Source organism: Motacilla alba, chromosome 12, assembly GCF_015832195.1.
Source record: "Motacilla alba alba isolate MOTALB_02 chromosome 12, Motacilla_alba_V1.0_pri, whole genome shotgun sequence".
Taxonomy (NCBI): domain Eukaryota; kingdom Metazoa; phylum Chordata; class Aves; order Passeriformes; family Motacillidae; genus Motacilla; species Motacilla alba.
The window spans coordinates 4269149-4282134 of record NC_052027.1 but is presented as its reverse complement, the minus strand read 5'-3'; the positions used below and the strand labels follow the sequence as shown (position 1 = coordinate 4282134).

General features: G+C 43.4%; 1 protein-coding gene across 25 annotated transcripts in view; it reads right to left on the bottom strand.

Moving 5' to 3' along the window:
- FOXP1 (forkhead box P1) overlaps positions 1-12986 on the bottom strand; it is a 378552-nt gene that overhangs the window by 22379 nt on the left and 343187 nt on the right. For all 25 annotated transcript variants that reach the window (XM_038149488.1, XM_038149492.1, XM_038149504.1 and 22 more), the window contains one exon: positions 8168-8251. In XM_038149488.1, the coding sequence (XP_038005416.1) occupies positions 8168-8251 (84 nt within the window). The remainder of the gene's footprint in view (positions 1-8167; positions 8252-12986) is intronic.

Below are 12986 nucleotides of genomic sequence, written 5' to 3'. Positions count from 1 at the left end.
CAGTACATGATCATTTTAATATTTTACTTCAAGTTTCATTGTTTCACAGTCTAAACCCCACACCTCTCTGATTTCCATGCTATCATTATGCATGGCTTCTAATCAGTCTTCCTGGATATTTCATTGAAGGCATCAGGCTTAAAATAAAAGACAAGACTTTCCTAGGGACATGCTAGGGAGAAACACAATCTCTCTCTTCAGCATTTCAGCTTTTCTTTTTTTTTCCTCTCTGTTCATCCATTTTAAAAGCAAAGCCCAGAGTAGGTTAACACTGGAATAATTTAATTAATCACAGTGCATGAAATACTGTGAGCATTCAGCCCAGCACAAGTGGCACCACTCTGTTTTTCCCTCCTAGAATGGAAGGCATTGGTGTTACCTGCACGGAGCCTGGCCCCACTGGTGTGGCAGCGTGCCACAGCAGGCTGTAAAACACACCTGCCTCCAGGATTGGGTATCAAACCCAGCTCCAACCCGAGTGTTTTCGATACACAACCTATTTATATAACCAGCATCCACATTCCTCCCCAACCCTTTCTTTCTGCCCTACAACGTCCTTTGAAAGATGACGCCCCATCCCAATAGGCTGCTGCTGCTGAAGTATTTTAAACAAACAATCCAATCCCTTAACTATAACATCACAGAAGGCGACCAAGAAAAGGGCCCTTTGACTACTTCCACATTTCCTTCCCTTAGGCAGTTTCACAAATAATATTGGTGAAATCCTGACCCCACTGAAGTCGGTAGCAAAATTCCTACTGAATTTAACAGGGCCAGAATTTTACAACTTTTGTTCATGATTAAAATTCCTTTTTTGCTAGACATTAAACCTTCTGAGATGAAGGCAAGGCACACGACACAGCTATGCCGCCAAAATCTCATGTTTATCCATAAGGCACTGTATTAATTTTCCTTGTATGAAAATAGCCAGATAAGAAAACTCCTATTAGCATTCCTCATATGAGTTAATAGCCACAAATAATGTTTCTTTTAAAAAATAATAGGATTTATCCCAAACAAAGGTAGTGGAAAATAAAGAGCTGTAGTATTACAGAGAGGATACCAACACAAAAAGCCCATTGCCCACAGAAAGGGCTCAGCTGAGGGAAGATAAATTGTGATTGCTTGTCCTTCCTGACAGTGAGAAGGAGCTGAGGGAAACCCCAGCCACAAACTCCTGACACAGCCCCGATGCTGCTCCAAGGGAAAAAGATCGTGGGTGAGCGGCAGACCTGCAAACACACACCTTTCCCTGCAGGGGCCTACAAACTCCCTTGCCTTCCAGTGGGAAATATTTCACACTTTGTGGCAAAGCCGGGAAGGGTGAACACAGAGAGGGATGGAGAAGGTGGTGAAATGCATGATCCCAGCTCCAGCATCACCTGTCTAGAGGTTTAAACCCCCCTGGTGCCATGCACTGCCACCATGTGCCACCCAGTCTGCTCACTAACTGGCCTGATTTAAGGACACTGATTAGGGACATATATATAGTAATGTCTCCCTGTTATCCATCTATCCATCTATTACATACGATAAAAGGACCAGTGATGATAATAATAGTGCAACTGACAGGTCTCACCATGAAATTAAATCTACTGTATTTTATCTCAGTTTCTAAATGGACATTTTAACAGTCCAATAACTGCGAGGAAATCTGCATCAATTTTAAGTGCCCTTCTCAGCGCAGGCTCGGCAGCCGGGCCCTCCCGTTGGAAAGATCACTGCTCCTGCTTCATCATTACAGCTCCCAACTACTCCATTTCAAAAGAGCCCCCTTCCTTTTTCAGCATGTAAAAACTTAACATTTAATCTGTTTCTACTAGGGAAGCTTGAGAAAGGATCCACAAAGGTCAGCATTCCCTGCTTAAAGAATCTGAATCGAGTTAAATTTCTTTAGGCTTTACAGCATAGGTAGCAACGAGGAATAAACACAGAAGAGGACGAGCAAAGGGGGGGGGGCTTTAACAGGCTTGACAAATGACACTGTGATTCACACCCACTGCTGGGCTGCCACTAATAAGCTACAGAGGAAGCAGCCAATCTCAGCTAATTACCAGATAAAATTGTATTGTAAGGACTCTAATTAGGAGATGCTTATGGAGGTGATCTAATGATTAAACGCTGCATCCAAGTGACCCCACCATCAATGTGCAGTGGTGCAAGATGTCACCGGAATATTTTGTAGAAACAGTAATTTTATTTCAAGGAGGGGAGGCAGTAATATTTGTAATAATGGCTATGAGGTAAACTAATTAAAAGACAGTTCCTAAAGGAAGACTGTGGCTTTGAGCAGCTGTGGCCGTTCCAAAACAAAGTGCCAAATCTCAACAGAGGAGCTGCAGTCAAGTGGAAAATTTCTGCCTGACCTCTGCTCTCGCTATTAATTTGCAGGAAACCTAATGACACATATACATATTCCCACAAAATTGTTCTAATTGCTAATTTGCCAAAGGAGCCCAGTTTCCAAATTAAACATGACTGCAGTCTGTGAGGAAAGAGAGAACAAAAAGCTGGAACGCAGCGAGTCTGCCGCGTTTCACCTCCGACGACCATTTGTGAGCCTGAACCAACAAGTTAATGAAACACGACCTTGTCCATCGCTAGCGAAGTTTTTCCGTTTTCCGTGTTTTATTTGATGACACTCTCCTCTTCCAGCTGGGTTCCCCAAACCCGAGCCAGGGTGAGGGAGGAGAGGGCTGCACTCCCTCCACAGCCTTTCGCTGCCGCTTCCTTTGTTGCGTCGATAGCGCCAAGGCTGAAAAATCGGTTGTGAATTAGAGCAGAATAACAAATTATGAATGGTGTTGGTTTTGTTGCCATCTTGAATTATTAATCTGAATGGTAAACTATTAAATCTTAATATTGGCGTCAATTAGAAACGTGGAAGCGGCTGTGGATGACTGTGCAGGGCAAAGATCAGGGAGGGACTCGGCTGGGAGGGTTTCTTTTCCTGATGGAAACTCTACATGGTTTCTCCCTGTTTGCATTTGCTATTTAAAAACAAGTTACTATGATTAGAAAAGTTGTTCGCATGGGTATTTTGTACACAGGCTGTTTCCCACATACCGTAATTTTTGGATGAGTATCACTGCTGGCAGAGGGGAGGGAACCCAAGCCACAGAGTGAGCACTTCAACAAGCAAGAACTCTTGCACTGCAGCAATGTGGGCACTCAAGAGTTCACCCCTGCACCAAGAGTTAAAATGTTTTTGTAGTATTTGTCCTGGGAATGGGGGGAGGGAGGATTTCCTCCAGCCTTTGAAAAACAACCAAACCCAAAAATAAAAATTAAAAAAACCCAAAAAACCCACCAAAAACCAACCAAATCTCACAACAGTTGTTAAGTCCTAAAATTCGGCAAGTTCAATCACTGAACTTCGTTGATTGCTTTGTTCACTTTTGGTTTTTGAGAATATTTCCTCACACTGTTTTGACTTGGTCATTCATAACTGTCATAATTGTTTCAGTGCTCAATATCCTGCTTAGGACTTTATTATTAACCTTCCCTTTCAAGAAATAGACATGTCTCCCTATTAAAGGTGAAAACAGAGTAATTTGCTTTTTTTCTTTATATATAAACAAGGCAGAGGTAACCCATGCTATTACCCGGTTTAAAAAACCAGATTTCCAGTCAGTGGCTCTCCCACTAGGACTAAGTCTCATTTCTTTTTGTGTAAATATTTTACATGACAATAGTGGCTGCGCATGAAATAGCATTGAAACTCTTTTAAAAAAGGGGAAAAAACGTTTCTAAGGGTCACAGTGAGGCCATACCCAGTGATTCCCCTGCAATGGGTGCTGCTGCTCTGGGCCCAGCTGGGGCTGGGGACTTATCTGCACTGAGCTCCTGGGACTGAAATACTCTGGAGAAAGAAACTCCTTTTCTTGACACTGAGGGTGAGAGAGAGAAAGTGAATACTGGGTCTAAAACTTTGTTCATTGCTGTGTCTTCCTCTCCCTGTTTCAGCCTGGACACATCAGTGCATTGGATGCAGAGCCTGGCAGGCAGCAATCACTTAGCAGGTGTTGTTATTGGCAGGAATACTAAGGAAACTGAAGCTGAGGAGTGAGACTTAATGAAAACCAGTATATAAAAACAGCTTTTGTTGTGCTTGAGAATCTCTCTTTATTGCTGCATATCGTTATTTTTTCAAACTATAAAGTATGGCTACAGCAGCTAAAATGCTCAGTCATTACCTCAACAGTTAAAAGACTTTTTTTTTTAATGCTTTGTTATTACAGTTGCTAAAAACAGTATTTCAAAACAATCATAACTGCTATGGTTATGGTAAAAAAAATACATTAAAGAAGGGATATCTAACAGTGCATCTTATTTAAAGTGCCAGAAGGGCCTTTAAAAGTTTTCTGTCTATTTTTAAAAGATAGTTACAGCACCTAGTATGAAGAATTACTTGTTGGTTGATGCTTTTTCCTTCTCCTTCCCTTCCTATGAACTTCGAAACAAGTTAATCCTCCCAGAAGAAAGCACATTTCCATTTGAAGCTATTATGCTGATGGCTAGCACCGATGAAAACAGCAGGTCGGGGGGGTACCTTAATAGCAAAACCAGGATGACAGTTCTTGAGAAATCGCTGTTCCGGCTTTTGTGTTGTGGTTTTGTTTTTTTACCTTGAAAAAAAGTTCACCTTACCAAAACACGTCACAGCTTATTCTGCCTCATGGCTTTGTTCTCACTTTACTCAGGCCCCTCAGTCCCACCAAAACAACACGTGTAGCACGGATGGGAACAGCGCTGCCTGCTCCAAGTGCTGAGCTCTGAGATAGCTCCCTTGTCTTTTGAATTGCTGCCATTGAGCATTTCCATTATAAAGCTGGGTGTTTTTAAAGGTGATCCTGAGCGCTGCCCCAGCTCCTGGGATGTTCCCCTGCACCCCAGACCCCTTCCTGCCTGCCCAGCAGCTCCTGGGGAGCAGCACCAGACACCGACCGCACCTCCCTGCCCACGTATCTGCCAATGATTTGGGCCATCACCACTACGCCACACAGGAATGTGCTTAAATCTCCTCGACTTTAGTAGGACTAGAGAGCTTTACTGAGCAGATTTCTTGGTGGGCTGAAATGCAGGGGCTACTCCACCACCCCTGCATAAGCTCAGAATTACTGCAAAGAGCTAAAGACACCCAAAGGTGGGGATGGGATGGGTGGACATGGCTAAATCAGACAAGCAACCCTACCCCAGAGCTGGGTGAGTTTTGAATTGATGAACAACCCTCAAGAACTTGGCTGTGGTCCAGCTGGTCCAACACCACACACTCAACTACTGTCTGAAGCCCAGAAGACAAAGATGGCACAAGTGGTCAGTGTGGATGACACATGGCACATGGTTAACACAGATGCTCTTGTACCCTCTTACCTGCCAGTAACAAAATAGTTTAAAACAAGCTTTAAGATCCTTTAAGCAGAATAAAAACATTTCCTCAGTCATGAAAAGGCTGCAACTTTAAATCCCAGCTCACTGCTATGTTTGGATTTGCAGACGCCTTTTCCTTTAAAATCACCAAAGTACTGTAATATATTAGTTCTAACACACACCTTGCATTTAGTTACGTTGGCAGAAAAAAAAAATTAATTACTGGATGTAAAGACTACTTTGCAGTGCAATAATGGTCATCAGATCTTTTTACCAAAGTCCTATCCCACTGAGTTGAAAGGACGAGGGTCTAGCAGAGTCTATGCAATGCCTGTGTATTTTTTTCACTAGGAAAGCACAATTTATGCAAAACACTATACTTCTACATTTTATAATTAATTTTCAAATGCTTCACCTATACATATTTTAATAATTTCTGATTTATCAGATGGTATCTATAATAAATTTTTCTATATTTCAATAAATGAAAAGAAGGCAGTTTCAATCCAACAACAGAGTGCCACACAATATAGGCCTGTCAGGCACCAATTTTTACTTCTAACATGTAAGTTAAAGGATAAGGAATTTATAATGCTGCCTGTGAACGAAACCACTTTTCATACACAAATGCGATCTTTTTTTTTCCAAAGGGTAATACAACAGTACATTTACATAAACTAATCCAAACAATCTATGTATTTGACAATGGCAAACCTCACACAGACTGCCTATTGTTGGTTTACATCTTGGAGTTCTTTATGTTGGCTTGTAACACTGCTCTAGCTGTCAAAGGTTTGACTTGGACTCTAAATAAATGGTTATAGAAGTGCTGTGCAGCGATATTGGACTTCTTTGCAAAAGAAAACCTGCTGTGTATGAATTCAAAAGCTATTAATTTTTCAGTCAAAAATATTCATGCCTATTTCTTTTAATAAAGAAACACTGTGCTGAGCAACTGAGAGATAATGTTGACTAGTGGTACAGAATTTTCAATAGAGCAGTTAAAAATAAATTTAGTAGGAGGTCCCCAACAAAGCTATAATTTTCCAGAATGTAAAACATTTTTAATACTAATCAAGACAGCCCTTTTCCCCCTGCGTTCACAGGTTTTTTTCCTCTGCTTTTCCCTGTTTATTAGCTGTTAACACTAATCTTCATGGCGACACCGCCTGGTATCTCCGTAGCCTACAAGACCCTCCAAAGCTCCCTGCCCTCGGCGGCCCGGCATCGATCACGAGCAGCCTTGCCAAACACCGCTCGCCTTCTGATGATTTCCTCCCTTCAGTTTGTAATCCTTCCTCCTGAGGGGCACTGCTGTTATGAAAGGCCTCAAGGCAGAGCGCTTTGAGACTCCCAGATTATTCCGCTGTTTTAATTTTTAATCCAGTAAGAGCTATAGAAACCAAACCTCCTCCCCATTCTGTTGGGTCTACACACTTCGCCAACAATGCGCTGAAGCATTTGCATTTGGGCTGGGATGGATGTGAGGAACTAGAAGAATGCTATTTTTATAGACACTGCCAGTAGTTTCTACTCTAGAGGGCTGATGTCCACCAGACCAAGCAATTTTAGGCATCTCAACAGCTTAAAAAGAAGGATTTGTACCTACCACTCAACTCTCTCCAAAAAGGCAAGGAAGTTTCCCGTTGACTATGACATCTGCTCCAGTGTTACTGAATAGCCTGCAATTTTCTATCTAGTAGCCTCCCTATGCACTTCTGCAGCCATTTACTTCCAACTACATGGAAACTGAGAAATCCTTTTCTAGTAAAAATGTGTGCGCGAAGTGTTTAATGATTTTATGTTCTCTATCTCTGTAATGCGTTCTGTTTCAGACATTAATTTTGTCTACCAACTGCATCTTGGCAGGCTACCATATTTGCTGGGTTAATAGTCTGACTCCTTTTTATTTCTATCACCATAAATCACACATATATGGGTGTGTGTTTGCTTTATTTATAGAAAAAAAATCAGTCAAAACAGATAAACCAATACTTTGTCATTATGCTGCATCATTGCATATTGATTAAAATTGCTGGTACTAACTATAGATTGTCAACGCTCAATTAATTTTCACACAATGACTCAAAGCAAAATCAAATAAAGCCAGTGTACCTTTAAATCTTACAAATCTTAAAATCAAGAAGCAAAGCACTCTCTCCATTTTGAATAATCATTGGAAGCTCCCAGGAACATTTTCAGCATTAAGAGGCTGATAGAAAACAACAGCTGAAGAAGAGTCATGTCAGTCGGGGAAGGAGATGGGGGATTTTGCTGGTTTTGGGGGTAACCAAGAGTTTTCTTGGGCTGCAAAGCCACTTGCTTCCCCTACTCCCCCCTTCTTCAAAGAGCAATCTGGGGTAGAGGAGGTTTCCCTTCTCAGTTTCAACAGTATAAAACCTGATACCGGGTAACTGTGATTATCATCAGAACGTGCAGTTAGAGTCACTTCTACAGTAAATGTCTGTCAGACCGGGAGAAAGCAAAATAAATATACTGAATATAATTTAATTACAACTCCTTCCTAACGCTTCCTAAGATTTCATCCAAGTCAGACTGATGCAAAGTGACTTACATGAGGCCAGAAAAAGGCCCAATGCATCAGCTTTGGAACCAAACTGGACTTTGAAACTCCCTGAAGAGAGTGGGATGACAAAACCCGGCTGCACTTCCCATCTCCTCCCCACGCCCGGCTCTGAAATGGGCCAGGCTCCACAGTGTGGGCTCCAGTGGGGAACAGGAAAGAGAGGTTTGTTGTGAGGTTTGGTTTTTGCTTTCAGCACAGTTCAGTACTTACGGGCTGAGGGGTGGCTTTTGGTTCAGTTGACTTCACATGCAGGTGTGTCATCATGGCTTGCAGGCGCTCTTTATCTTTTGCAAGCTGGAAGGGGAGAGAGAAAAAAAAATATCCTCTGTTAGTCGTACAAATAAAACCCAGCCTCTGCTTATTCCTAATTAAACAGCTGGCACCGAGGCATGAGACAGAAGAGTTTTATTGCTGAGTAGTTTGGAAATTGTATATGGGCTATTCGTGAGGTAAAGCCAATGTGTGGTGCTGGGTGTCACCATTTCCCAAAGCAAAATGCATTAGCCCTCGAGTGAGAAGAGCTAGACCTGCTGGCACCAAGAGCTTCACTCCAGCCTTGACAGCTAAAAGACAACAGTGAATCATGTTTATTAACCAGCCCCACTCCAGCTCGGGAGGCTCAGCAGAAGGAAAGCAAGGCAGCGGTTCTAGGATGCGTTTTCCTTCTCTCGGAGCACAGAACAAGTAGCACAGATGGGCTGTGGCTTTACATCAACCACAGGCATTGTGGCACATGCAACGAGCACAGCTGGGGTGGTTAACCACATGAGGCACCTCCACAGGGCTCTGCAGGCAGCCTTGGGTGCAAAAGCACCTTGGTTTGACTTGAGAAGGTGGCAGAGCCCCCAGTGGGGCACCCTGGGAAGCAAGGCTGGGCACCTGAGCAGGGCCACCCTGAGCATGGGGCAGGAAAGGCTGAAAGCAGCAGTAATCATCCCAAACTACTCATCTCTGGGCACCCAATGCCACAGGACTCATGTTGTCATCCTTGCACGTCAGCCACTTCAGGCCCAAGAGTTGGGGTGAAGGCCCTGCTCTCAATGTCTCCTGTATTTTATGGTTGAGACCCACACAGCTGGAATCTCTGGATCACTGGTATGCATCCATAGCCTGGTCAGCTTCCCAAAGCCTTTCAATGCACGGGACAGACACTAAATTTCATTATTTTTGGAAACAAGGAATTTTTTTTCAATGTGTGAATGGGACTTTTTTTTCCAGCTGCTCTTCAAAAATAATTACAGTGGAAAAATTTTAAGAATACTGATGAAAAAGGAGTGTTGTTAACCTGCATGCTGAACATAAAGGTTGCTGCTTCCAGGAGGACCCGAATCAGGTTCTTACAAATGCCATTTTTTGCAGAGCTTAGTTTTTGCTTTAGACAAGCCAGATTCCTGGTGCCAAGAGGAGAACTGTGCTCACATTCCAGCAAAACTTAAAACAACCTGCCCACCTTATCACCGTCATCTGTTTGTAGCAGTAAAGTGGGGCTAAGTGTATATAAAAGGAGAGTTGATCATAAATCTCCACTCATAACCTAATGACCAAGGTTGTCCTGCTCTTTGCAAGGCGAGGAGTTTGAGATTGTGCCATGATGGGATAAACTTGGCTCTGAAGTTTCCAAGACAGGAATGAAATAAAAGGAAAAAATGGTGTCACACTGCACTTTTCAAATGGCTCCTCTTCTTTTGGTCAAAAACCTCAATGGCAAGAGAGAAAACCTGACAACTATGGCAGACCTCCTGCAATCTCATCCTGATCTGAGCTGGACACTTCACAGGAGAGCTGAGGGCAGTGACAGGCTCTTATCTCAGTGCTGCAGCAGGAACTTCTCCCACTGAGAGTCCTCTGAGAACCTCTCCAGAGAAAGGAGAGGGCTCACCCTCAGCTGCTGTGCTTCATACAAAACAAATTAAGCCAAGAAATAGCTGTGCTCTCCGCGCAGCTCTGTTGTGCAATCCCTCATTCCTAGCAGTCTCCGGGCACACGGGCTGCTTGGCGGGGTCATCTGTGCATTAAATTTTGGTCTGCAGGCTACTGCAGAAGAACAACATCTCGTAGCCAAAATAAATAAAAGGCAGGCACCTGAGAGCTTCCTGCCAGCCCCGGCGCGGCGGCAGGAGGGGATGGCACCCGGGCAGCACCGGGCACACCCTGCCGTGCTTCCTCCGGCCCCCGCGGCGAGGGAGAGGGGAGAGGGAGAGGGGAGAGGGGCACCTCCCTCCCACTGCCAGGGTCCTTGTTTGTAGTGTTTCCACTCATCGTCTCAGCAATGCTTTTAACGCCGAATCTGGTGGATGGAGGTTATTAAAGATCCTCTCGACATTTCAGGCAGACACACGCTAGCATTTTGTCATAGTCTAGGAATTCAAACACTCACCCAGTTAGGCAGGAGTTTAAATTATGAAAAATAGAGGTCTCTCGGTTTCAAAGCACTGAAGAGAAGTAAAAAAATCTGAAGAATTTCTTTAAACTGTTTTTCCCTTAGGTCAGGAAGCAGGAGTGATATAAAACTAGAGTGTCACTAGTAGCCCCTCTGGTCAGTGGGGTCAAACAAAAGAAGCCATGGGGGATTGCTCAGCCACTGGTGGAAGCAAATTCTCACTGGTGGCAATCACTGGAGTGTAGATGGTCCAGAAATGGGAATTAATAGTCAACAGGCAGGAAAATGCTCTTGATCTACTGATAATGTTGTTGGGCAAGGACAGTTCTGACATGGAGGTAAGAATCTGCTCTGTACATGGGCCTGAGGAACTCAACATGGTCCCATCTGAAGCTTCCTTCTTTCTTCCTATACCCACTGGAAAGCTCTGCATGGTGGGAGTTTTCAGACAGCCATCCAGTTCTCCATGATTTTGTGAGACTTCCTTCACCTCTGGATGTACAATGTGTGTGCCTAACTATGGTTCCACCAAAAATACATCCAGAGGAAGGTACAAGCCTTGCAAATGTGGACACCAAGACACACAGCCTGCCCTAGAGAGGTTAAATCCTAAAACTATACCAGTAGGAAAGGCAGGAGAGGGAAGCACAGAAAGCAGAGGCCAGTAGGGGCTCCAGACAAGGCAGTGACCAAGGAGCAAGAGGAAAGGCATTAGAAACACAGATGATGAAGAAATTGTACGGGAGGAAAACCACCCAAAAAAAAAAAATAAAGACAAGAATCAGGAATGGGAAAACGAAAACCCAGTGAGGGCATTCAACAGGAACAGGAGAGCATTTCAGCAGCAGCATTTTGGACAGACCAAGGACAAAGGAGAAGGAAGCCAGTCACAGGCAGTGCAAGAGGCAGCCAAAACAAAGCCCTCCCATTCCGTGCCTGGCTGGTCTGTGCACTAGAAAGGTTTAGAATCCATGTGTCAATGGATGCTGCAGGAAAACAGACCCAAGCAGTGTTTTCACTGCACTGGAAATGGCCAGCTGCCTTCGTTTTCTTCCATTAGGAGACACTTCTCTAGATTCATCACAGCCCTGTTGCTATCCTGAAATGTTTTTCCACTCAAAGGTAGCAAAATGGATATCCTATTCCAGCTAACAACTAGCTAAGGACAGGGGTATGTACTGTTTTACTCAGCAGTACAATTTTCACTATTTATAATGGCAAAAAATGATCTTGTCAAGATGGTTTAAACAAAGCAAAATGTGAGAAGATTTCTACCTTGCCTGTGATTTTTTGAAGTATGTTTGTGATGGAAATGCTAAGACCAAACTTCAAGATTTCTGCAAAGGGGCATTTGCAGTCAAACACAAAACACATTTGACCTGTTTCTTTCCAAAGTGTTGATTAAAAATTACTTTACAAGATATTACACTTATCTCTAACACTGACAAAGCTATAATGAGTAAAATAAGCATAATCAACAACAACTAAAGGATAGCATTTGGGTCCATCACACTCAAAACCTGAAGTATATCCCTCAGGTGAAATGAATTTTTTTGATGGAGCTGTACATGCTTTAAATGGTGGGGAATGTAGATCTTGCCCTGGTGCTGGACCCTGAAGCTGGTAATTCCCACCTGCACTGTAAGGAAAAGCTGCTCACCAGTGCTGCTGATCAGGGGCAAAGGCTGTGGGTCCCTTTTGTATCTAACTCACAAAACTCAGTCTGCAGAGGGCCTGTCATCACTCTGTTGGTAACTGCCTGAGGATCAGCTAAGTGGTCCTCAGACCACGTCACTGAACACCCCACTGCTGGGCACCACACGTAACTTTTGTTATGGTTCTGTGCAAAAACAGGCCACAGCCAGGCAATCTAGGGACTGGAGGGCAAATCCTTCCACATAATTAGGGGCTTTTCTGAACTATCAGAGGACTGACAAAGTATGAAAGGAGAGGAAGAAGAGGGAAGCTGCAGGTAAATTTCAGAAGCTGGACCACCCTCGTTTGCACCTGTCCTTGCTGGCCAGTGCAGAGATGGCCTCGCTCTGTTATCAACACTCCTGCCTAAATCAGGCCTCCAGTTCATCCTACCTACCCTGTTTATATGACTGTGAAACCCAGAACTTTCTGGCCTCACACCACTTTGAAATTATGGTCTTCTCTTGTGGACCTTATGCTGCCTTCCCTTGCAGTGACTCTGAGCACTGTCACACTAAATGGGTGTGAAGCTGTAACTGTAAGTCATTTAGAGCAATTAGCAGCATGCACTGCTGATAAACCTTTCAAAAATATTGGCATGGGCTCAGGAAGAGGTGGGAATCAAGTCTCTCTGTCCTGTCCCTGTCCAACACAGTGCATCCTCCTGTAGTTCCATTCCCAGGGACTGTGGGAGAGAAGGATTAATGCTTTTCAAGCTGACTGTAACTGAAGAATCTAGATTTACCTTCAGCCTCAATATTACTGCACCTTGGTGAAAGATTAGCTCATATCTCAGTTTACCAGGAAGACTGTAGATTTTTATTTTTCTTTTCCTAATTCCCAGGGAACTTGTTAAAATAACAGACCATTTCTCATAACATTTTGTGCAAGACTCTGATATTTTATGACTAGTAGTTTGATTTTTATAAAACTTGTATTAAAATAGTTTATATT